The 25,284-nt window shown below is 38.4% G+C and overlaps 1 protein-coding gene across 1 annotated transcript; it reads right to left on the reverse strand.

The window, feature by feature from the left end:
• Nucleotides 1-703: 703 nt before the first annotated feature.
• On the reverse strand, nucleotides 704-25,284 carry LOC105195114 (titin). Its single transcript, XM_026133591.2, has 6 exons — nucleotides 20,403-25,284; nucleotides 14,906-15,189; nucleotides 14,423-14,791; nucleotides 11,390-11,739; nucleotides 11,020-11,222; nucleotides 704-10,896 (listed from the first exon to the last, which is right to left on the reverse strand). Exons 1-6 carry the CDS (start codon nucleotides 24,543-24,545, stop codon nucleotides 3,106-3,108), a joined length of 13,140 nt encoding a protein of 4,379 aa, XP_025989376.2. The 5' UTR covers nucleotides 24,546-25,284; the 3' UTR covers nucleotides 704-3,105.

The raw sequence follows: 25,284 nt of genomic DNA on the forward strand, positions 1-25,284 counted from the left end.
GTTGATCGTCAAAATAAAATGTTCCTTTTGATTGGTTATATCGAAAGTTCGCTGAACGAATTCGAGCAATTTCGAGTAATTAGAGAGGCAGCATATAATTTTCGTGAAAGAGAGACACATGAAAGTTGCCCGGAGTGAAATCTCCATCTCGACGCGAAATTTTCGACAACCTCGTTGCGAGGGTTAACAACCCTGAGATTTCACAAAACGTTTGAGTGCGGTGTAAAAATACGCAAGAGGGTGGGCGAAGAGGAAAAAGCGTGAGACGCTGAGTCGCCCACGGGCGCTGGATCATACTTGTTCCTCTCTCTTTCGAGTCATCGTCGAGAGCGTGACGACGAAGCAAAAGGAGACGAAAAGAACGAGAGATGCTCCAAGGAACAGGTAGTAACGGTACCGTAGCGCTTCAAACCATCTTGTTTTATCTTGCATAAATATCTCGTTGAAATAAGTAATTAATATTTTGTCACGATATATGAGAAACAGTCGCCCTCTATATCGTGTATAAATATACCAACAATTAACAAATATATATACTTGTTAATTGTTTGTACGCCTATTACAAATATATCTCTGAATGCTCCTGATGCCCAAATGACATCAGATTTTTATTAATTGAATTATTATCCTTTTTTATCTGTGCAATGCTTTCTAAACTAAGAAGGCCAGGTAATAATTTATTAATAAGAGAACAAAAATGATATATCAATATATTCATTTTTTAATTACTTGTTTTATAAGAATGGCATATAAATGAATTTTTACTCATGATTACGAAGAATTCAATTTTAATAAAAATCTATTAGCATGCAAAATCTTCCTACGTCACAAAATTTAAAAAATGTAAAATACACTATTTTTTATTGTGCTTATCTAAAATTCTAAATTTACAATCATTTACATTTTTGAGTTTGCTATTTTTCTACTTATTTATCTGTATAACTTATCTGTATAATGATTGATACATGTAAAATAGCAATGCCATTTTGCGCGAATTATAATATATCATATTTTATATTATTAAATGTTCCGCTTGATCAAAAGTTATTATTTTAACGGGATCCAAATCAAGCAAGTGTGCTAATAAATATGAATAAACAACTTACTTCAATGAATGTAAACTGCAGTCACAAGTTGTTCATTCGTTTGCGCTCATTTACCTAATTTAGTTTTGACTTGAGGTACAGATATATTTTAGATACTGCCATATGTATTATATAAATTTTAGAATCTAGTAAAAATACAGTAAAAAAATAACGTTTTCTAATATCTCTCAATATATTTAGATTTATATACCTCTAAAGTGCGTAAAATCTAGTATACACACCAGAGCCATTATTGTCTATGCATTCGAGTTTATGAAAGAATTAGGAACATAAATGCGATTTTTTTTTATATCAGCAATGGGGCCGATAAAGCTTTATCCATTCACATTATTTGCGAACAGCCTATGGCCATGCTAATAATATCAATAAGGATCTGATTGTCAACTTCAATATACATATATACATTTCTATTACGTTATTTTTTAATGGCAGATCCTTTGACTTAATTTATTTAATAAAATTGATACGCGCAACCTATTTTGAATTAGACCTCAACAATTAAAATCTTAAATCTTAATTTCTAATCGTTTTTAATTCGATTTATTTATAATATAATTTTTTACCTGTTAATTAACCTCTATAAGACAGCTATATATACAGGAGCACATTGTATTGTATGAGCAACAAATGATAATATTCTTCTACCACATATGCGCTGTTCGATCGCGTGAATGTGTTAATAAAATAAATAAAATGGTAACAAATAAAACTCATGCAACAAATAATTACAAATCGATTTATTTGACTAAAATAATGTTCAATATAAAGTTTGAAATAAACTAACATCCAAGAATTGAGTTACTTATTTATAATGAGTATTAAAGCAAAAAAGAAAAGAAAATGATACGTCTTGCATTTAATATTTGAAAATATATGCTTACACGATGCCAAACAAAAGTGACAATAAAATAAGCTGAAAATTAAATAAAACATAAGCAAGAAAGTAACTGCAATTTAAAAATTTCACATTACATCAAAGTCAGCGAAATAGAATAACATAATGCGCCTACTATCCTAATTATCGGACGAAACTAATATTCTATTAGATCCGACCGTATGAATTTAAGCTCTAATTATTGCTTTGTATACACGTATTTTAAGATGAAAGAAATACATAATGGGCGGCTACCTGCTCGTGGGCAGATAAAAGTTAGTAGTAATCGATACTTATATATCGACCATATAAATATTTTCATTTGCGACTGCATCCTAAAAAGAAACCGCATATAGTAAGTCTATTTTAACAGTTTACATTTAATATTGCTGTACAAGAGATATTTATATTTCGGATCAAATCTCATCCATTAATATCATGATTTAGAAACAAGTAGCCATAGTTGTTTTTACACAGAATAATTTTTCTATGGCTATAAAATATAAATTAATTCATTTCAACAGCGCAAGATATCATCACAGTATTATCGAGGAAATCCTTTTCGGATTATTTAATTGTTAACCTTGGCAGAATTTCAGTACTTTGCAAAATAAAATTTTTAATATGTGATATATATAATTTTATTTATACGGAAAGAACAATTTTGCTGAAACACAAATTTGAAAATAATTATGTTGAATCATTTAAAAATTATATCAGATGTTTAATTTGATAAAACTGTTGTTGCAATCTTATCATGCTTGGACATCCTACATAATTATTCTGATGGTACAACATAAAATTATTTAATCTGTATCAAGCCAATTTTTTAAATGCTATATGTAAAATTATTCTTTCCATAATGATTGTAATTCATAATTAATAGCATAATAATAATTAATTATAATTAATTATTATTAACTTTTGTATGTATAATTAATTATAATTATTACATATATTTTTACTCGATGGTCGATATATAACTTTCAAAATATTATGTATGATTATAAATGTGTACAATTATACTACCCTCACCAAGTGAAATTTTAATTTCAATATCTCAGTATCATTACTCAATAATTTTTGACAAAAAAATGAATAAAATATTAAGTTTTATAGACCAATTTAATTAGATGACACGACGGGCATGTAAAACTTGTGCTTTGGCGTGTCTCTCGTGTGCTTGAAAGGCGCCTGTTTAGCTTCCAAAAGAGTTGCTGGACACGGTCCTCTGTGCCTAGGAACGTATTCTTTTTTATATATGCTAGAACTGACGGTACTACCATCACCCAAATTAATGTGAGATGCATTTGTTTGCCTCTGGATCCTTTCTACTTTCTGAGTATTCTGTGAGAAATTGCCATAACTCTTTGCCTCACTTTGCGAATAAAACTTCCCTGCTCCAACAGTCAGATTATCCTGTCGAACGATTCTCTGAGGGCGTTCATAGCTAGAAGAGGCCCAGGGATTGACTTCTTTAGAACTGCGATGCAGCGAAGTCAAGCTATGTCTGTCGTTGCTCTGAGTCGAATTACTGATGTATCGTCCGCTTTCAGCCAGATTCGAAATGCTCTTGCGCTGATCCGCCGCCGTCGACGAGATCGTGTGAAGCGCCTCTGTAGAAGTAGCGGCGCCGCGTCGGTGAAGCACCGCGTTGCTGACGTCAGCCGACGAAGAGGATATCACGTTCTTGCGGTGGTGACTGAATTTCGCAGTTGAGTCTATTTGCGATCGTTCCACGCTCGTTTGCCCATTGACCGACTGCCGGAATTCCGGGCTGTTTGAATTATATCGCGCTTGACTAGAGATTGTGTGTTGCTCGTGCTGTTTCGTCGCGGATCTCTGTCTATTTTCCATATGTTGCGTGTTCACGAAATCGCGCATGGTCATTTCCTGATGATGACGCTCAACGTGATGTTGTTGCTGATGTTGCTGATGTTGCTGTTTATGAAACTCACCGTGCGTAGCGTTCATAGTGTAATGAGAAGTATCTTCCCCTCGTATGATTTGCCCTCGCTGATTTAGTCCTTCTGTGATCGATTTGTCCTCAATCCTCGATCCTCCTTGAATGGTACGACGGTCCGTGACATGTTGCGCTTGCTGATGATGAGTGATAGTTTGGGCATTGGTGGCTCTCTGATTGGACTGAGCGGAAGTCGTTGTACGTTTTACGGTCGTAACGACAGTTCCATCTGCCAAAGTTTGTGATTCCATGGTCTTTCTAGTATCCGATTCCATCTGACCCATCTTTGTAGCGATATCTTTTCCAGTACGCTTCGTGTAGGTATTATAATTACGTTGATTCGTCGTAATCATCCTAGTGGTATCGTCACCAAGCGAGATAGACGATTCTACGTGCCTGCGACGATTTACCGTTCTACCGGGAGAAGGTTCATGTTTAGAAGGTGTATAACTATCTCTGGTAGTTGTTTTTGTTTCCATAGTGCCAGAGCTGATCTTTAAGTTATCTTCGTGTGACTTGATGTCTGCTCGCTCGCCACGAACTACCGTATAGGTCGACTTGTGAGATGTAGTACCTTCGAAACCGCCTGTCATCTTTAGATTATCTTCTCTTTTTACAACTTCGGCTCTCTCTGCTCTCTTAGGAGTGAAATCATCGCGTGGGCGTCCCATAAAATCACCCTCTGGCTTCAAGTTATCAGCATGACGAATCGGCGATCGTCGCTCGCCAGGACCAATCTTACCCGGAGTTCTACGCTCGAAGTCACCCTCTGGCTTCAAATTATCTGCATGTTTAATTGGCGATCTTCTCTCCGCGGGGCCGACCACGGTCTGAGGTCTGTCGAGAGAGAAATCTCCTTCTGGCCGTAGATTGTCCGGATGTTTTTTAATCGGTACGCGCTCACCAACTACGTGCACATAATCATCCTTACGACGCACGTCGATAAATTCACCTTCCATTCTGAGATTATCCTCGCGTCTCTTAACATCCACTTTCTCCACTCTCGTAATTTTCTTATAGTCATCTCTCGAACGATGAATGTCCATTTGTCCCTCCATGCGCAGATGATCCTCATGCCGACGTACTTCCGCGCGTTCTCCGTTTACATACTTATAATCGTCCTTTGGAGATATTTCCATTTCACCTTCGGGACGAAGATTATCCTGAGGTTTTTTAACTGGCGAACGATCTCCTCTCTTTGGAGTAAAGTCGTCCTTAGGCACCATGTAAACAACATCTCCTTCGAGATGCAGATTGTCTTCGTGTTTGATAAGAGTTCTTCGTTCAGCCGGTTCCACCTTCTTCGGGAAACGTTTCGCGAATTCTCCTTCGGGAACGTGAAGATTATCCTTTGGTTTCTTCACATCTGCCCGATCACCCTTTAACGGAGTATCTTCTTTAGGTCTGCCAACAAAAACTCCATCTAAATGAAGATTATCAGAATGTTTGATCGGAGAACGTCGTTCAGCGGGACCAATTGGTTTCTTCTCCGGCCTTTCAAAATCACCTTCTGGTCGCAAGTTGTCTTGAGGCTTTCTGATATCGGCTCTATCACCTTTCTTCGGTGCTTCTTCCTTCGGTCTAGATGTGAATTCGCCTTCGGGCTTCAAGTTATCGTTTGGCTTCATTACAACGGGCCTTTCAGCAGGTTTAAATTCTTTAGGCAGAGGTCTTTCAAATTCACCTTCAGGTCTCAGATTATCAGAATATTTGATCGGAGAACGTCGTTCAGCGGGACCAATTGGTTTCTTCTCCGGTCTTTCAAAGTCGCCCTCAGGTCGCAAATTGTCTTGTGGCTTTCTGACATCGGCTTTGTCACCTTTCTTCGGCGCTTTTTCCTTTGATCTAAATACGAACTCGCCCTCGGGCTTTAAGTTATCGTGTGGCTTCTTTACAACAGGTCTTTCCGCAGGTTTGTATTGTTCAGGCCGAGGTCTCTCAAATTCGCCTTCCGGTTTTAGATTATCAGAATGTTTGATCGGAGAACGTCGTTCAGCGGGACCAATTGGCTTCTTTTCCGGTCTTTCAAAATCACCTTCCGGCCGCAAATTGTCTTTCGGTTTTTTCACGTCAGCTCTTTCTCCTTTTTTAGGCGCTTCTTCTCTCGGCCTAGATACAAACTCGCCTTCTGGCTTCAGGTTATCATGTGGTTTCTTTACAACTGGTTTTTCGGCAGGTTTGAATTTTTCAGGCTGAGGTCTTTCGAATTCACCTTCTGGTTTCAGATTGTCAGAATGTTTAATTGGCGTACGTCTCTCTGCAGGACCGATTGGTTTTTTCTCTGGCCTTTCAAAATCACCTTCCGGTCGCAAATTATCTTTTGGTTTTTTCACGTCAGCTCTCTCTCCTTTTTTAGGTGCTTCTTCCTTAGGTCGACGTACGAAATCGCCTTCTGGTTTCAAATTATCATCCGGCTTTTTAATTTCAGGTCTCTCTGCTTTCTTCGGCGAGTAATCATCTTTCGGACGGCCTTCGAATGGACCTTCTGGTTTTAAATTGTCACGATGTTTAACAACGTCCATGCGTTCACCTTTAACGACTTTGAAATCATCTCGCGTTCTTGTATCAATAAATTCACCTTCCATACGTAAATTGTCTTGATATTTAGTAATTTCAGTTCTTTCACGTATTAAGAAATCGGTATATTCATCCCTTGATCTATACGTTTCTATATCTCCCTCCATACGTAAATTGTCCGTATGTTTAACAACTTCCATGCGCTCTCCACGCACCGGTCGATAGTCATCTTTTGGTCGACCTTCGAATGGCCCTTCCGGTCTTAGATTATCCGTAGGTCTTTTAACATCAGCGCGATCACCTTTCGTAGGTATGAAATCTTCTTTCGGTTTACCAATAAAATCACCTTCCGGTTTCAGATTATCAGAATGTTTAATCGGAGAACGCCGTTCAGCAGGACCAATTGGTTTCTTTTCCGGCCTTTCAAAGCTACCTTCTGGTCGCAAGTTATCTTGTGGTTTTTTGACATCAGCTCTGTCACCTTTCTTCGGTGCTTCGTCTTTTGGTCTAGATACGAAATCACCTTCTGGCTTCAAGTTATCGTGTGGCTTCTTTACGACTGGTCTTTCGGCAGGTTTAAATTCTTCAGGCTGCGGTCTCTCGAATTCGCCTTCTGGTTTCAGATTATCAGAATGTTTAATCGGAGAACGTCGTTCAGCAGGACCAATTGGCTTCTTTTCCGGCCTTTCAAAGTTACCTTCTGGTCGCAAGTTGTCTTGTGGCTTTCTGACATCGGCTCTGTCACCCCTCTTTGGTACTTCTTCTTTTGGTCTAGATACGAACTCACCTTCTGGTTTCAAGTTATCATGTGGCTTCTTTACAATTGGTCTTTCGGCAGGTTTAAATTCTTCAGGCTGCGGTCTCTCGAACTCGCCTTCTGGTTTCAGATTATCAGAATGTTTAATCGGGGTTCGTCTCTCTGCTGGACCAATTGGTTTTTTCTCTGGTCTCTCAAAATTACCTTCTGGTCGCAAGTTGTCTTGTGGCTTTCTGACATCAGCTCTGTCACCCTTCTTTGGTGCTTCTTCTTTTGATCTAGATATAAACTCGCCTTCTGGCTTCAAGTTATCGTGTGGTTTTTTTACAACAGGTCTCTCAGCAGGTTTAAATTCTTCAGGCCGAGGTCTCTCAAAATCACCTTCCGGTTTCAGATTATCAGAATGTTTGATCGGAGAACGTCGTTCAGCGGGACCAATTGGCTTCTTTTCTGGTCTTTCAAAATCACCTTCTGGTCGCAAATTGTCTTGTGGCTTTCTGACATCGGCTCTGTCACCCTTCTTCGGTTCTTCTTCCTTCGGTCTAGATATGAATTTGCCTTCTGGCTTTAAATTATCATGCGGCTTCTTTACGACGGGCCTTTCAGCAGGTTTGTATTCTTCAGGCTGCGGTCTCTCGAACTCGCCTTCTGGTTTCAGATTATCAGAATGTTTAATCGGGGTTCGTCTCTCTGCTGGACTGATTGGTTTTTTCTCTGGTCTTTCAAAATCACCTTCTGGCCGCAAGTTGTCTTTTGGTTTTTTTACGTCAGCTCTCTCTCCTTTTTTAGGTGCTTCTTCCTTAGGTCGACGTACGAAATCGCCTTCTGGTTTCAAATTATCATCCGGCTTTTTAATTTCAGGTCTCTCAGCTCTCTTAGGCAAGTAATCGTCTTTAGGACGACCTTCGAATGGACCTTCTGGTTTTAAATTATCACGATGTTTAACAACGTCCATGCGTTCGCCTTTAACGACTTTAAAATCATCTCGCGTTCTTGTATCAATAAATTCACCTTCCATACGTAAATTGTCTTGATATTTAGTAATTTCAGTTCTTTCGCGTATTAAGAAATCGGTATATTCATCTCTGGATCTATATGTTTCTATATCTCCTTCCATACGCAAATTGTCCGTGCGTTTAACAACGTCCATGCGTTCTCCACGCACCGGGCGATAGTCATCTTTTGGACGACCTTCGAATGGACCTTCCGGTCTTAGATTATCCGTAGGTCTTTTAACTTCAGCGCGATCACCTTTTGTAGGTATGAAATCTTGTTTTGGTCCAGCAATAAATTCACCTTCCGGCTTAAGATTATCTGGATGTTTCACCGGTGTTCGTTTCTCGGCTGGAGCATATTTTCCAGGACGTGGTCTCTCAAATGTACCTTCTGGCCTCAAATTGTCTACTGGTTTTTTAACTTCTGGTTTTTCTGCTGGGCGATAACCATCCTGACGAGGTCGTTCAAATTTGCCTTCTGGTCGAAGATTATCCGGATGTTTAATTGGAGTACGTCTTTCTGCTGGACCAATAGATGATTTCTCTGGTCTCTCAAAGTCGCCTTCGGGACGTAAATTATCTTCCGGACGTTTCACTTCAGGGCGTTCGGCACGCTTGGGCAAATAATCATCTTTAGGGCGAGCATCGAACGGACCTTCCGGTCGTAAGTTATCTTCAGGACGTTTAACATCGGCACGTTCTCCTTTGGTCGGTCTGTAATCATCCTTAGGTCTTCCTACGAAGTCACCTTCTGGGCGAAGATTATCGTCATGTTTAATGGGCGTTCTACGTTCAGCAGGTCTGAATGGCTCAACTTTTTTATCCGGAAATTCTCCTTCTGGGAATAAATTATCCGGATGGCGAACGATAGATGCTCTATCACCAGGACCATAAGGTATCGGCTCAGGTCTTTCGAAGTCTCCTTCAGGATACAAGTTATCCAAATGTCTGATTGGAGTGCGTTTCTCGCCAGGTATATACTTGTCTTTTGGACGATCCGTAAAATGACCTTCAGGCCGTAAATTGTCTTTCGGTCGCTTCACTTCAGGGCGTTCCGCTGTCTTTGGAGTAAAATCATCTTTAGGGCGAGCATCGAACGGACCCTCCGGTCGTAAGTTATCTTCAGGACGTTTAACATCGGCACGTTCCCCTTTGGTCGGTCTGTAATCATCCTTAGGTCTTCCTACGAAGTCACCTTCTGGGCGAAGATTATCGTCATGTTTAATGGGCGTTCTACGTTCAGCAGGTCTGAATGGCTCGACTTTTTTATCCGGAAATTTTCCTTCTGGGAATAAATTATCTGGATGGCGAACGATAGATGCTCTATCACCAGGACCATAAGGTATCGGCTCAGGTCTTTCGAAGTCTCCTTCAGGATACAAGTTATCCAAATGTCTGATTGGAGTGCGTTTCTCGCCAGGTATATACTTGTCTTTTGGACGATCCGTAAAATGACCTTCAGGCCGTAAATTGTCTTTCGGTCGCTTCACTTCAGGGCGTTCCGCTGTCTTTGGAGTAAAATCATCTTTAGGGCGAGCATCGAACGGACCCTCCGGTCGTAAGTTATCTTCAGGACGTTTAACATCGGCACGTTCCCCTTTGGTCGGTCTGTAATCATCCTTAGGTCTTCCTACGAAGTCACCTTCTGGGCGAAGATTATCGTCATGTTTAATGGGCGTTCTACGTTCAGCAGGTCTGAATGGCTCGACTTTTTTATCCGGAAATTTTCCTTCTGGGAATAAATTATCTGGATGGCGAACGATAGATGCTCTATCACCAGGACCATAAGGCATCGGCTCAGGTCTTTCGAAATCTCCTTCAGGATACAAGTTATCCAAATGTTTGATTGGAGTGCGTTTCTCGCCGGGTGTATATTTGTCTTTTGGACGATCCGTAAAATGACCTTCAGGCCGTAAATTGTCTTTCGGTCGCTTCACTTCAGGGCGTTCCGCTGTCTTCGGAACAAAATCATCTTTTGGACGTCCTTGAAACGGTCCTTCTGGTTTCAAATTATCCTGTGGTCTTTTAACATCAGCTCGCTCTCCTTTGGTTGGCCGATAATCATCCTTAGGTCGTCCTTCGAATGGTCCCTCAGGCCGTAAGTTATCTTCTGGTCGTTTTATTTCATAGCGCTCGCCACGCTTAGGTGCATAATCATCTTTAGGGCGGCCTTCGAATGGTCCTTCAGGTCTTAAGTTATCCTCAGGGCGTCTGACATCAGCGCGTTCACCTCTGGTAGGTTTGTAATCATCTTTAGGTCGTCCTTCGAACGGTCCTTCAGGGCGCAAGTTATCCTCTGGCTTTTTCACTTCGTAGCGTTCACCGTGCTTAGGTGTATAATCATCTTTAGGTCGTCCTTCGAATGGTCCTGTAGGTTTTAAATTATCTTTAGGCTTTTGTGGTTCTGGTCTGCGCAGCAATATTGGTGTGATGTAATCATCCTTTGTGTGAGGCAATGCTTCGAAGGATCCTTCAGGTTTCAAATTGTCAGCTCTTTTAATAACAGTGATATTTTTATAATCTGTCTGATCATAAGTTCGAAATTGCTCTTGAGAGGTGGTAGTACTGTCAGTGATATCAGTTTTGCTATAAAACCGATCGATATCTTCAGGATATTTTGGTCGCCACTGAGGTTCACGTTCGATAACATGAGTCTGGAAATCTTCCTTGATATGAGAAGTACCCTGTAAGATCATTTTAAAGAATAATGAAGAAACAGTAGTCACATATACATAAACATTCCGATTAAAATTTAAAATGTATTAAAATTAAAATTAAAAATTTATTTTATTGTTAAACGTGCTCACCGTAAATTCACCCTCTCCTACGGTGAGATTATCCGTTCGTTTAATGATCTCAGCGCGTTGGATGCTACGATGATCAATGTATTGCGATCGCGTTGTTGTTTCATCAATAAAATCACCCTCTATCTTCGTAAAAGTATTACGACGTATCGGGGTTGGTCGTTCGCCAGGAATGCCGGTGAAAACCAGCTCGGCCGTTGTTGTAGCTAGAAAATTATACAAAATTATTTTTTTTTTTCTTTATACTGAACATAAACAGTTTTACAAAAGGACATTTATTTTGATATACATAAAAGCAAGATTGATTATAAGGTCAAATTTATAAAAAAATTTATTAATGGACAAGCAAAATTAAATGAGTATTGTAACTTACTGTCAAAATCTCCTTCGAATTTTAAGTTATCCTGCGGTTTTGTGATTGGCGCTCGTTCGCCATATTTCGGAGCTTCCTCTCGAGGTTTGCCGACAAAATCGCCTTCCGGTTTGAGATTGTCTTTTGGTTTCTTGATCGGTGCTCTCTCCCCTTTAGTAGCCCCATAATCGGTTCGCCTCTGCCCGATAAATTCACCCTCTGTATGTAAGTGGTCTTCATGATAAAATTTCATTTGTTTCTCCACGTGCTTTTCATCATAATCTTGACGGTAGGAAGTCGCAATGTGCATCGATTCTTCATGAGGCAGCTCCAAATGTTCTTGAGGCCAATTGTGCGGGCAACGATGACGTCTGAAATATTATCATTTGTTAGAATACAAAAACAGATATAATAATATTTCTCAGATCGCGTAAAGAACAAGCACACTTTAATAAGTATCCTTGCTTATTTAAACAAAAGCAATAATCTTTAAACAATTGCATTTTATTTAAAAGAAGTACTATATTTTATTAAACAAAACTCCGTCCATTCTTATTGCATTTACATGTTTGTTTAATATTAATAAAAAGGAGGGAAAGCGTTCGTAAAAAATTCTTGTTATTTTCCTTTATATTCGTTCGAATAAAGCTGGTGCGTAACAAAGGCTTGGCTGCATATAGAGATTTAAATATGACGTAAAAGGGCATCAATCCTTTTATAATGAGTATAAAGGTCTTGTGATTTTAAATGTCTTGTTATTCTCAAAGTTAGTATTTGTAGCACGCCAATAGATACAGAGACAAAATTGTAATCATATTGCAATTTGTTACAATCATTTCTCTCAATATATAGCGTTTTAAAATATCGTATCCAATTACCTTAATATTATATTATATATTATTATTTAAAAACAAATTTCACTTAACAATAAAAGTAACAATATAATAAATAAATTCTGTGTTTTGTTTAACGAGAAATAATTTAATTAACTCTAAATATTTACTATAATGCGAGTTCGTTTCATACGTGACGCAGTAAAGGAAGCCTTTATTAGTCAGACAACGCAGCATACGTATTAACGAGATGCGTTCTCACGTAAATCGAGTTGTTATTGGTACATATTCAATTAATTAAACATTCTTCGGCTTGATTACAAGAATACTAATTAAGTTCTTTACAATGCAATTGCATCGGAAGTTTTAGATACCTTCGTCTCTATAATTTAATATAATTCAGAGTATACACTTAAAATTTTATCGAACGACGAATGACGTTTCTTTCGATGTTGATCGTATTAATTAGGGAAGAACTTTCTCTTTTCCATGAAAGGTACGAATTGCATTCTGTTGATGATGCTTTCGATTGGCATCGGTTAATTATTATAGATAGTATAAGAAAAAGCAACGCGGTATTCTTGCCAATTTTTTTATGCAAAGCAATTTAATTTATTTGGATTTGTTATGAGATTTCCTATTTCTGTATAACTACATTAAGCAGTGTCAAAATCCGTTCTTATTGCTCCTTTCGTTTCTCTACTTCGCAGTTGGGTATTACGAAACGCAATTCCGTAAAAGCCAGACTTGGTCAAAGTCGAGTGGCGTCATGTATTTTTTTTTCTTTTTATTGGATAAAATCATGTTACATGACACATTATGAACATCTCTTTAGAGCCGCGTTAAACCAGAGGAGAGAAGTTTTAGCAGACCTCAAAGTTAAGCAGACTTACGTAGAAATTTCCAACGACTAATCGCTTGCGAGTAGACGAACCGCAATTACTTCTTGAGACGGCCACGACACGACTAATTTTCTACGAACTTATACCTCTCACCTGCGAATCTATCTACGCTATGAGTCTATTTGGGTCAAGATTTTCAATCTAACAAAATGGAATTTATATATAAAATTTCTCATAATTATTGCAAAAAATTATAAATTAAAAGCTTAAATAAAAATATGAAATTTATTTAAATATTAAGACAATTTTTCTCTCCAACCAATATTTTGAAAAAATTTCAAAGACATTAAACGGTATATTAATTCTCGTAATAAACCGCTTTTTTGGAAGAAATAATAAGTACTTTTCAAAAATGATGTCTAACACAATTATCGAAGCTGTATGGTAAATTTGTTTGATTCGTCACCGCCATGCAAAGCTACGTAGGTTGGAAAGTTCGAATAAGGAAGGAATCGTGCGATGACTTGCCATCGTCCAGAACAACTTGCCATAAAAGGTTGTGTCTCGTGTCCTACTTTCGTATATTATGCACATACGAGTATATATAGCATTTAAAAAAATATATATGTAGCATTTTTTAAATCAAAAAATTTACTTTGATACTGTTTTACTTTGATACTGCTTTTTTAAAAGATATGTTATCTTAATTTTTTTAATAACAAAAATTGAATTAATTAATCAGAAATTTATTACAAATAAAGATATTCTTGATAATTAAAAATAATTTAATGAAAAGAATGAAAACTTCTAGTAACGAAGTAATAGTTACAGAAAATAATACATTTTATATTAAAAATAATATATTTTGTATTTGTAAAACAATGTTAAAGAGAGATGAGAGAGAGAACAACGTAGTAAATACATTCATACATAATAAACTCAGCTTGGTTTTGAATGGATTGCTGCAATGAATTTAATAGAGTAGGAAATATGGCCTTGAAGACAATCTCCTGTTCCTCTCGTCAATTTGCATCTCGACTCCGGCAAGTTTTGTATTCTGATCTTGTTAATAATGTTTTGAAGTAGGTCAACCATGTTCCTCTCTTGCAGCGAACGTGTACAGATAAGTTAAATTAAATCGTACTTGCACTAGTTCTGTAGTTGCTAATTATACTCCTTTTGAAATATTTACCAATATTTTAATATTAACCTTGATATGTACAAGAGTAATTAAGCGATGCAAAATCTCAATTTTAACTTGAGGATAATCATAATCTAAATTCTATAATTGTATTAGTTTTTCCAAAATATTAAATTAAATATATATATATCTGTGTGTGTGTGTGTGTGTGTAATATTTGATAAGAAAAACTACTCACCCACAAGTGCAAAGCTCGCAAATGCACTGTTCCTTCAAAGGAATTTTCGACAATATATCCGGTACCGGCATTGATTCAGGATAGACGACGTCCTCGTCGAGAGAGTCTGGACTTTGATCCCCTTGCTTAGGCTTGTCTTGCTCCGATCTCTTCGGTTTTTCAGGCTTCTCAGAAAATCGACTAGGTTTAGGTTCCGCAGCCGATCTCTTCTCTGTAGGTTTTGTGGGTCTAGATTCTTTATCGGGTTTCCCAGGTGCTAGAGGTCTGTCCTCGGGTCGACTCGGCTTGCCAGCCGCTGGCTGCGGTTTTCTAGTTGGCGACGTATAATCCCAAATCTTTTCCGGTGATTTCGGTCGAGTTTCGGAAGGTCTGCGAAACCAATATGGACAAATTATAAATTGTTACTGTTTTTTCTCTGATCAGATATATTTTGGAAAAATGTATTTCAAAGATAAAAGAACAAACATTAGATTTTTCAATCACCTGCCACGTTCTGCTGGTCGCTGAGGACTTTTCTCGCGCTGCGGAGATCGACTAGGCTTTCCAGCAATTGGAGTCGATTTCGGTCGATCGTCCTCCCTGAGTCCAGGTATTCCACGAGGATAACCGGGTCGCTCCGGCGACGGTTTCCTCGTGAAATCCTCTGGAGACCGGGATGTCGGGCCAGTGATGATATCGAATCGAGTGTCGTCAACGACATCCCGCGCTACCATACTAGTCACCTGTTCCTTACCGATAAATTCCTTCGTTGATTCGGTAACATCTCTCTGAAAAATACGACAAAATTATCCTTTAACTATTTCTTAGATTTTATTAATTAATAGTAATATTTGTATTTTAGAACATGCTAAGAAAAAGTAGTATTCCTTTGACCTATAAAACTCTCTATTGAATATTTATAAAGGTAAAAATATATAGTATATAATCTTTGTATTTTAGTTCGAGATAATTTTCATTATACTTTATATAAATCTTTTTATAATGTAAAGAAACGTTAATGAAAGTTGGTCATCTTTTTCTAATTGGTCAATTAATATCTTAATACGGTCAATGCTGCTTGCAATGATTATCACTTTGCTAATGACTGGTAATTTTTCACGCACAGTGCAAACTACGCTGTTAATTAATACATTGAATGTACAATTAATATTATTATTAATTATAATATTTTATTATAATTATTAATTATAATATTTTATTATAATTAATATTATTTATTAGTATTATAATTAATATTTTGAATATAATTAATAATTAATATTTGTCGAATATTATTACTCTTTTACAAATTAATATGTGAAATTTTATGGTAGCATTAGCATTATTTAAGTATCACTTTGATCATACTATAACAAAGTACTTGTATTGATATGGCATATGAACTATTACGAAATGTCAAACATAAATAGTCAGTTATGGTTGCACTATCATTTGCAGACTTTAATACTATTTCGTAATGGATAACAACTGCGTAGCAACGATTACTCTGATTCGTCCAAAGTCAATGTCATAACAATTATTTATTAAAAAAAATACATAAAGATTTATAGTACCGAATTAATATGCTAATCATACGGTAAACGCCTTGATAGCACATTGGCGAAGACTTCTAGGCGCAATAACAACGTAAATGAGGCTTCGTTTTTCCGCGGGCGTTCATTACGAGCTTCAAACGTGCTGCATAATGAGCGCCGCGAGCATGAACGAGATTAGGAACGTTGGTAATGCTTAGTTCGACGGAATGCAGGTAACATGAGATCGGTGTGCACGGCTTTTATGTGCACGCTTACAGCATATCGAGTAACGTGCTTGTCGAATCGTCAAACTGTACTTTTGCGATTTAGCTTTGTTAATGACATTGCCGTCACTACCAGAAATAGATTGTGAATGGTACTATCGTCAATGCACATAATCTATGAAAAAATTTATTTTAGAAATTTATTTTAAGAGATTTTTAAGCTTCGTATTTTTTATTGCAATTTATCAGAAATTATAAAAATCTTAGAATATTTTGCAGAATTCACATATCTAACGAATTCTAGAAAAAATATGTGATTCTTAATATTTCTGAAAAGTGTTTCAATTTTTATAAAAAAATTTGAAAAATTGTTTAAAAAATAATAAAATTATACAGAAACTACAAAATTTACATTAAAATTCTAAAAAAAATTATATAAAAAGTTTTGAGAAAAATTTTCACTTGATTAATAATAATTTTTTACATTCTGTAAATTGTATACATTTTATTTTTATATGCTCTTAAACTAAAATATTATTTGTTCTTGTAGTTTTATTCTAAACCAGGAAATGTAATACCATATTATCAAATTGATAATTTAATGCTAATAAGCATTTTGCAAGTTAACAAGAAATATACTGCAAAAAATATTCTAATCACAATTACGATTCTTTAATTACACATTTACATTTTACATTATATTGAGCCTTTATGAATACACTTAAATATTTTACGCGTCTATTTTCGTTCTGTTAGAGCTACTCATTATATTCAACTACGTTCGTTCTTCAACTTGGTTCTATGAGAAAACAAATAACGTTGGCTGATATTATTAGTCAAATTCTTTGCTTCGTTTTTAACGTTCGAACGTAATTCGCATAAAGCACATCAGAAGTTTTGGCATTTAATTAGTGGTTTAAGTAGCTTGAGTCTTTAAGCTGATTGCCCTTTCTCGATGATATCGAGAGTTGCTCATAATGAAGCTCATTTACATAATTTAAACTTTACGTGTTTTCGTGACGAACATAATTTTGTCTGTCTAGGAATTTTACATTAAAAACAGTTCTCTGTGCTATTGTTTTGTAGTAACTACGAGTTTAATATAAATTTCCTTGAAAGAATGTTAATGAACATGATTACGTGTCGTTAATAAAATATCAGATTTATCGATGCCGTAATATGTAACCCGTCGGGACATTACGCGCGTCATCGTAAAATAATACTGAATCGCGCTGAGAAAACGCGATCACGCGTGTTCCGTGTACGTATCATCGTATCTCGGTGCAAGTAGGCCACGCTTCTCTATAGCTGTTTGCATGTTGAACAATCAAAAACAACGGGGGCGTCTATGTAACGTAGCATCAGGGTGAATTGTTTTGAATTCGCTATTCGTTGCTCATCACGAAAATTGTCATCATAACACAAATAAATTTCTTTCTCACATTTCTTTCTGATCTATAACCAGTGTTTTTGCTGTTAGTTTCACAAATTATCTAGATGTTGAAATGGTTTTGTCTCATCTTTATACAGATTAGAATATATATTATCATCATCTTTATTTTAGATAATAGAAGTTATCTATTCTAAGTCATCTATGTTAATGTGTAGCTAGATCAGTCTGAATCATAATCTGATTTAGACCTATATTAGACTTATTAGAAATTGAAGATTGCGAATTAAAGATTTTTATTTGCATATTGAAGAAAATAGAAATCAAAATAGAAACATTTTTTTGTTAAATTGAATTTATTTGAAGAACTTTGTTTTTAAGAATTAAAGTGAAATAAATAAATGTATAACCTTTATATCCTAAAGTGTTTTGTTTAACAGCGAGATATTGTTTTAAAATTATCTAGATAAAATGATTTATAATTTCATCTTTTATGTATATAAATTTAAAATTAAAATTTTATCTTATCTAAGATACGTTTACATGTACCTTAGTTTATCATTAACTAGATAATTTTGAGTTATCTAAGAGCAACACTGTCTATAATGGAGAGAAAGTATCTATTGGATATATTCATTCACAGAACGATAGATGAAGTAATACGGAAAACACATGTGCGAGCTCGAACTAAAGCACTTTATCGATCATTTTGAGACCTCAGCGTAAAGTCACGGCTATGAGAATTGGAACGAACCGCTTTAAAGAAGCGAACACTCCGTGTGATGTGGAGTAAGGTACGAAAGTCTATTTTTAATTTGTGTGGCGGGTGTAAACGTGCGAACTTATCGCAAAGTACCACAACGCAGTCTGTGAGTTATCCTTGAGAGCAAAGCATTGAATATTCCGACTACGATGTTGGGTGACGTAAACTTCGAAGCACCGCGCCGATCCCAATATTTGCGAGATGCTACGTGAACATGAAGTTTCAGATTGTTCCGAGCATCTTCAGTTAGGAAATTTGCTGTCGTTAACAGTGCAAAGTATACTTGTTGAATCTTCAATAAGCAACGTGTACATTAATCACAAGATTCTATCAGACGTGACACAAAATTTTAACTTATTTAATTATAAGAAGATAGAAGATAAAAAGAATAAAAAAACTTTCTTCTATGAAAAAAGGATAATTTTAAAAATTGAAAGAAATTGAATGCAAAAATCAAACAAAAATTAAGTGCTATCTGTAGTAGAAACTCTAAATTTCAATTTTCCAGGAACACTAACGTTTTATCACTGTAGCAGTAAAGCCCGAAGTGTCATCTGTGACATTTATCTTTATGTTTGATATCGACCCATATTTCTATGAAAACGTGTAACTTACAGTTGAGGCAACGCGGTCGTAGTGTAAAACCCGTTGATGCCTCAAATTTGTGTTTATTGATTAAATCAATAATTGAGTCCTATGGCATATCGGAATATACAAGCGTATATACAAGGTTTATTATTAAACGATATACCTGTTATACTATTATTATTTTATTTAATATTATCGGTCGTTGGCCGTTGCTATCGATACTATAACCAGCAACGAGTGACGTCAATGTACACGTGTCTCTCAGCACGGCATCTCTTAACTAAGATTTCTATAGCACTTGAACGAAGCGATCGCGATAAGCGAGGCGAAACATGCGTAAAATTCAATTGGTCGTGCATTAAGCGGGTTACATTAAGCGGTGACATCACTGCCAAATTTATTCATATTGCATGCAATTATTATCACTTTGCATACGCTCGATTGAGCCTAATTGTAGTGATTGCACTTACATGTTCGCGGTCGAAACAATTCCAACGATTTGTTATGGAAATGCGAATAATCGTAATATTTTTTTTACGTGCTCTTGTAATAAATAACATAAATAATTAAACTAATTACATGTTTTTTACTACAATATAATTTGACATAATACTTTGAAGCCTAATATTATTGAGTCGAGAAGACGTAAAAAAAGATATCGCGTTTTTATTTTAATCTCAACTGTAAAGTAATCTTGCTATATATGTTTATATATTATATATATATATATATATATCTCACAGATAACTTTCGTATATATAAATATCAAAGTTCATTAATCGAAAACAAAGGTTATCACGTTGCTTTTGTGTCAGAGATAATGACATAAGAATGCATTATCATAAATTTCCGTATTATGCAATAGCGTGTAGATAATTAAGACAATTATAATACGTATAACGATTGAGATACGGTGTAAGATCGGACAGAATGGTTCCTCATGTGTGAAATATCGATTTCCGTTCGGTTCACTTTGCAATACTTCGATGAATTGGGACTCAGCTATGTAGAAATTTATATATCACAAATATAATATATATTCTATCTGTTTCAAACGCGCAGACGATTTAACAAAATAAATTCTTTTTTTTTCGCCTGGCGCTTAACCCTTCTCGTCCTTCTACATATCGCTGTATTACGTCAGATTTATTTTCAACGGCGCCATACACGTGAACCTACAACCTTCGCCTGGTTTGGAAGTGAAAGTATCGTTTGAACTTCTTCCGCAAGGACCGAGCCTAAATGTTTCGATAAGATTTCTATAAATCTGTCTAACATCTGATGTCGGCTATTAAAAAGTTAATACATATCAAAAACTTAGTGTCAATAATAAAAAGTTTATTATTTAAATTTAAATTTTAAATATTTGATGCACTTCTGGAAATAAATATTGAAACACAGATAACGTTTGAATATTATCCCGGAAAACTAGATGAGTCGTAGTTTTAACAATTTTCTGCGAACAGATAAAGATTTATTTTAATGTCTTGCAATTACTCACCACATCCTTGTGTGTGTCTGTCGTAAATTCAGTGATGACACGCTCGTCCTTAACATCGCTCACGTCTTGCACAGACGTGAATCTCGAAGACTGATCGATTACATAAGAGGATTGCTGAAGCACTTCGGATGTACGCGTGATACCCGCGCGTGTGATATCTGCGACATCGACACATCTGATCTCGGTAAGGTCTTTCTGCGTTTCTTTATCCGTTGGCTTTCGCAAAATCGGAGTTGGCATTGGTTTTTCTTTCTGTTCCACTGATTTTCTTTCTTTTTCAATCGATTTTTGTTTTTCCACCGGTTTCTTCGGCACCTCAGTTGGTTCGTCACCTGTCGGTTTCTTCCGCGAATCCTGCGGCTTTTCGTACACAAAAGTACCATCCCAAGTGGAGGCACCCGGCTTCGACGGTCGATGCGTTCTGTCCACCGGACTTTTTTGTGGCTTTTCATCTTTAGGTTCCACGATATCTTCCGGACGTTGTCGAGGAGACGGTTTAGGTCTTTCGTCAGGCTGTTTCGGTCTGTCATACTCGATCGAATGTACTTTATCATCCGTCCCTTTGATAAAAATTTTAGATACATTTGACAAATCATATGCCTTTGAATCGGTGACGTACGTTTGCTCAATTGTGACGGAGCTGCTGGTATAGTCGGCAGAACTCGAGACATCTTTCGATGTGTTCAGTATTGTAATAGATGTTTTATGATCAGCGATGTCACTTGATTTTTCTTTAATAGGGCTTTGTTTATCTAGAGTTTCAGATTTATCTTTTGGTATCTCTGGTATTTTACGATCTCCGGTTCTTTTCTCTTCTGGTTTCTCGTATACAAATGATCCGTCCCAGGTGGAGGCACCTGGCTTCGACGGTCGATGCGTTCTGTCTACCGGACTTTTTTGCGGCTTCTCGTGTTTAGGCTCTTTAGCATCCTCCGGACGTTGTCGAGGCGATGGTTGAGGTTTTCCATCAAATAATTGTTTCGGTCTCTCGTAATCGATTTCACGTACCTTATCATCTGTGCCTTTAATAAAAGTTTTTGATACATTCGTTTTTGAAGAATCATATGTCTCCGAATCCGTGACGAACGTTTGTTCGACCGTGACAGAGCTCGTAGAATAATCGGCAGCGCTCGTTACGTCTTTTGACGTGTCCAATATTGTAACTGTTTTGTGATCAACACCGCCGGCCGGTTTTTCTTTAATTGGACTCCATTTATCTACGACAACTTTATGTGTATCTTTCGATAACTTTTTGTCGCTTGGTCGTCTCTCCTCTGGTTTCTCATACACGAACGATCCGTCCCACGTCGATGAGCCTGGCTTCGGAGGTCGGTAACTTTTATCGTCCGCGCGAGACTCCTTCTTCTCGAGGCTTTTAACAGTGGTCTCTTTAACGTCGGTAGTTATTACATCACTACTAGGCAACCTTCTCTCCGGGCTACGAGAACTTTCTTGAATAGTCACTGTTTTTTGTGTCGTTATCGGCTGACCGTCGTGAATAATAACAGTTTCGACGGAAGTCGTCGAGAAATCGAGATTAGAGGAATCCATGTAATTTTTGTGCGTCTTCGATTGCTCTCTAACGAAAGAATTTTCTAAGATATCTGATGTTCTAGATACATCTTGCGTAATATCTTGGAAATCGATAACAGTCTTGCTAACGTGTTTCTTTGAGGCATCAGTGGGTGTCTTTTTACTATCAGCTGGACGAGGTTTATCCGGTAGCTTGCCGTCAATGGATTCTCTGCTAGGTGGTCGCGTTTTCTCTTGCGATTTTTCCAGTACGAAAGTTCCGTCCCATGTCGACGATCCGAGTTTGGTACTACGCATATCTCTATCTTTCGGCGTCTTCTCCGGGCTTCTAGGTCGTGAAGAGGGACTAGTTCGACGTTCCGTTGTCGAAACTTTGCTTCGCGATGTATCTCCGTCAAATCTAATCGTCGTTTCGACAGGACGTCCCTCGTGAACGATTGTTTCATACATGGTAGACGCGCTACTGGCATCTCTGACGTCTGAGAAACTCTGCTGACTCGATGAATGCTCGACGATGTAAGAGGCGCTCGTGATATCCGCTTCGTTAATTGAATTGTCTTCTGTAACGTCCCGAATATCAATGGTTTTTACCGTACGTTTGTCTTCTGGTCTTCGACGGCTATCAGGTGTCACCGGTCGTTCGTAGACGAAGGTGCCGTCCCAGGCAGATTGACCAGGCTTGTAACAACGCGAGGTCGTATCCAGTTTTGACTGTCTCTCCGGACTTGCAGAACCGCGCGTGACTTTGTCCTCAGGACCGTCTTCCTCCAAGATCACCCCGGACACTGACGTGACCTTCTCGACATTCTTCTTGTCGCTCGAAATCGCGTACTCGACGATGTAAGATGTGGAGATCGATTCGGAGACATTTGAAAGGTTCTGTTCTTCGCTGACATCTTGAACATCCACAGAATCGTGATGTTTCTCCGTTCTACGGACAACGGTAACGTCTGAGGGATGTTTTTTCACATTATCTTGCGATTTTTCATAAAGAAATTCGCCGTTCCACGCAGAATCGCCAAGTTTATCAGGTCTTTGTCGCGACGGGCTGGATACGCGAGCAGGCTGTTCCTTGCTCGGCATGCCATCGACATGGATCGAGCTCTCTCTGTTTACGTCACGTTGCTCTTCGGAAATGAATCTAGTGCTATCCGTGGTACCTTTTACGATGCGCTTAGTCTTGGATGACTCCTTCTCATACGTACCATCTGCACTCTTCTCTCTGAAATCTTTTCTTTGTGTAGTTTCCACGATATTGTCGCCGCGACCATGAAACACGTCGGAATCATCATGTCGTTGCGTCGTAATTTTTTTTGCGACAAAGCTTCCGTCCCACGTCGAGTCGCCGAGTTTCGAATAACTAATTGATTCTTTTGGATGCTTTTTGCCAGTGAAATCCGTCGTGCTCTCGTCAGTTTTCTCTGATGTGATATCGCGAGTCATCGCGGACCGTTGACCTTCATTGACTATCGTTTTCGAATCTCGAGTCTCGCTTGAACTCAAAGTTACTATTTGATCAATAGCTGATATCCCTGTGGTTGAAGAGGCCTCTTGAGTGACTTTAACGCTCGTTTTACTGTCCCTCGTGTCACCGTGAATCTTCGAACTCACGGGTACCGTTTTATCGATGGCACTTTTGCCCTTAGGAGTAATGGGTTTCTCATAGACGAACGTGCCATCCCATGTGGATTGGCCGGGCTTGTTGCAACGTGTCGATATCTCGATGTTTGATCTCGCTGATTTCGAATCGCTGCGTGTACTCTTATCATCAGTTCTCTTGATATCATCGATATTTTTAATGACAGCCACATTGGAAGGCGTAACCGTATGCTCGCTGTCAACTTCCCGGCTCGACGTGGACATTATTTTGCCGTTGTCGTCGATTTTTCCATCCATTTCGCGTATTCTCGTAATACTCGACACCGTTTGGCCATCCTTCGTTAGAGCTTCGCTTGTCTCGCTACTCACGTGAGTATTCTCGGTGGACCTTGACGACGTCTGAAGTACGGGAACGTGAGCATCATCCTTGACGTCGTGAGCAATCACAACGGTGGAGCGATGTCCACTGTGATCTTCGCTCACCGATGAACTCTCGACCACGATGCTCGAAGAGCTCGACTGCTGAACCGTCGAATGGGATGTACTTTGACTTTGCGTCTGTACAGACTGACCAGCACGTTCAGTCATTTCTTCTTGAATTGTGCGTCTTTCCGATAGAGATGTCGCGTGCTCGCGTGGAATTTCGTGCATCATCTTTGCTTGCTTAATCGATTGCACTTGCTCCCCGGCTATAAAATCTTGAGAGCTTTTTCCCGCCTTTCGGGTGAACGAACTTTGCTGAGTAGTCTGCGGAGGTGTCTCGATAACTTTGATTACATTACCTTTGGAATCCATGATGACCTCGCGACTGGCACTCGTGACCTCCACCATGCTACTTCTGGATTCGCTCTCCTTCACCTGACTCGACTCCTCTACAACACTGGTCGAGGACACAATCTCGACCGTCTCCGTCGTTGTCACGTCCGACGACGTCGAGGTCGTGGTCACTTCGTTCTTTGCGTTTCCCGCATTCTTCGTCTTTGACACCGTACCTTTCTTGTGAATAGTCATCGCGACTTTTGGCCGCCTTCACAGTCGAATTCGGTAATAATTTTTTCACACAAGCGCAAAAGACTTGTGATCGTGAATGCGATAAAAACCGAAAAAGTGATACTATTGGCACAACAACAGTCGCGACCGTATTAATTTTTCAATCACTAACTTTGCCTTCGATCTTAGATCTTAAATAGAAAATAACTCTCGCTTATCGCCGGCGCACAACAGTTTATCGTCAACACTCGATCTTAACTACGTTACACCACTCGCTCGTTCGCTCGCACGCGCTCGCGCTACTCTTCGAGTCTCCCGGACGAACTGAAGCTCGGCTATGACCGGCCTCGTTTACAAACTCGTTTCTTCTGTGTAATCCTCGGAACTTTCTCGCCCGCGTCAGTTATATGCGCGAGCTTCGCGCGTACTTTTCGCTCGTTCCTTTCGAAACTCTGTCTTTCTCTTCGACCACGCACGGACAATGCCGGCTCCAAAATTCGTGATTGCGAAAGATGCGAACCGATGTTTTCTCTCCGATATCGCGAGTCGATGTGGCATCGGCGGCTACTCGCCGCCACTGGTCTAGGTGACCACACGGTTCTCCACCGTTCCTCACCGTTCCTCTCTCCCGTCACTGATACTGACATATACCAACCATGGATCTTTTATGCCTGGAGAACACCGCGCGGCACCCCTACTTTTTCGCGATGAGTCTCTGCACATTCGTACGCGGCTTATTCGTTCGGCGTGGGACGTTGCC

The sequence above is a fragment of the Solenopsis invicta genome, chromosome 5 (genome assembly GCF_016802725.1).
Source record: "Solenopsis invicta isolate M01_SB chromosome 5, UNIL_Sinv_3.0, whole genome shotgun sequence".
NCBI classification, from domain to species: domain Eukaryota; kingdom Metazoa; phylum Arthropoda; class Insecta; order Hymenoptera; family Formicidae; genus Solenopsis; species Solenopsis invicta.

Excerpts from the sequence above, each read along its gene's own strand:
- LOC105195114 (XM_026133591.2), bottom strand. The coding sequence starts at position 24,545 with ATGACTATTCACAAGAAAGGTACGGTGTCAAAGACGAAGAATGCGGGA. Across the intron at positions 15,190-20,402 it reads CAGACACACACAAGGATGTG|AGAGATGTTACCGAATCAAC; the intron begins GTGAGTAATTGC and ends CGTATTTTTCAG. Across the intron at positions 11,740-14,422 it reads TGCGAGCTTTGCACTTGTGG|ACGTCATCGTTGCCCGCACA; the intron begins GTGAGTAGTTTT and ends ATAATATTTCAG.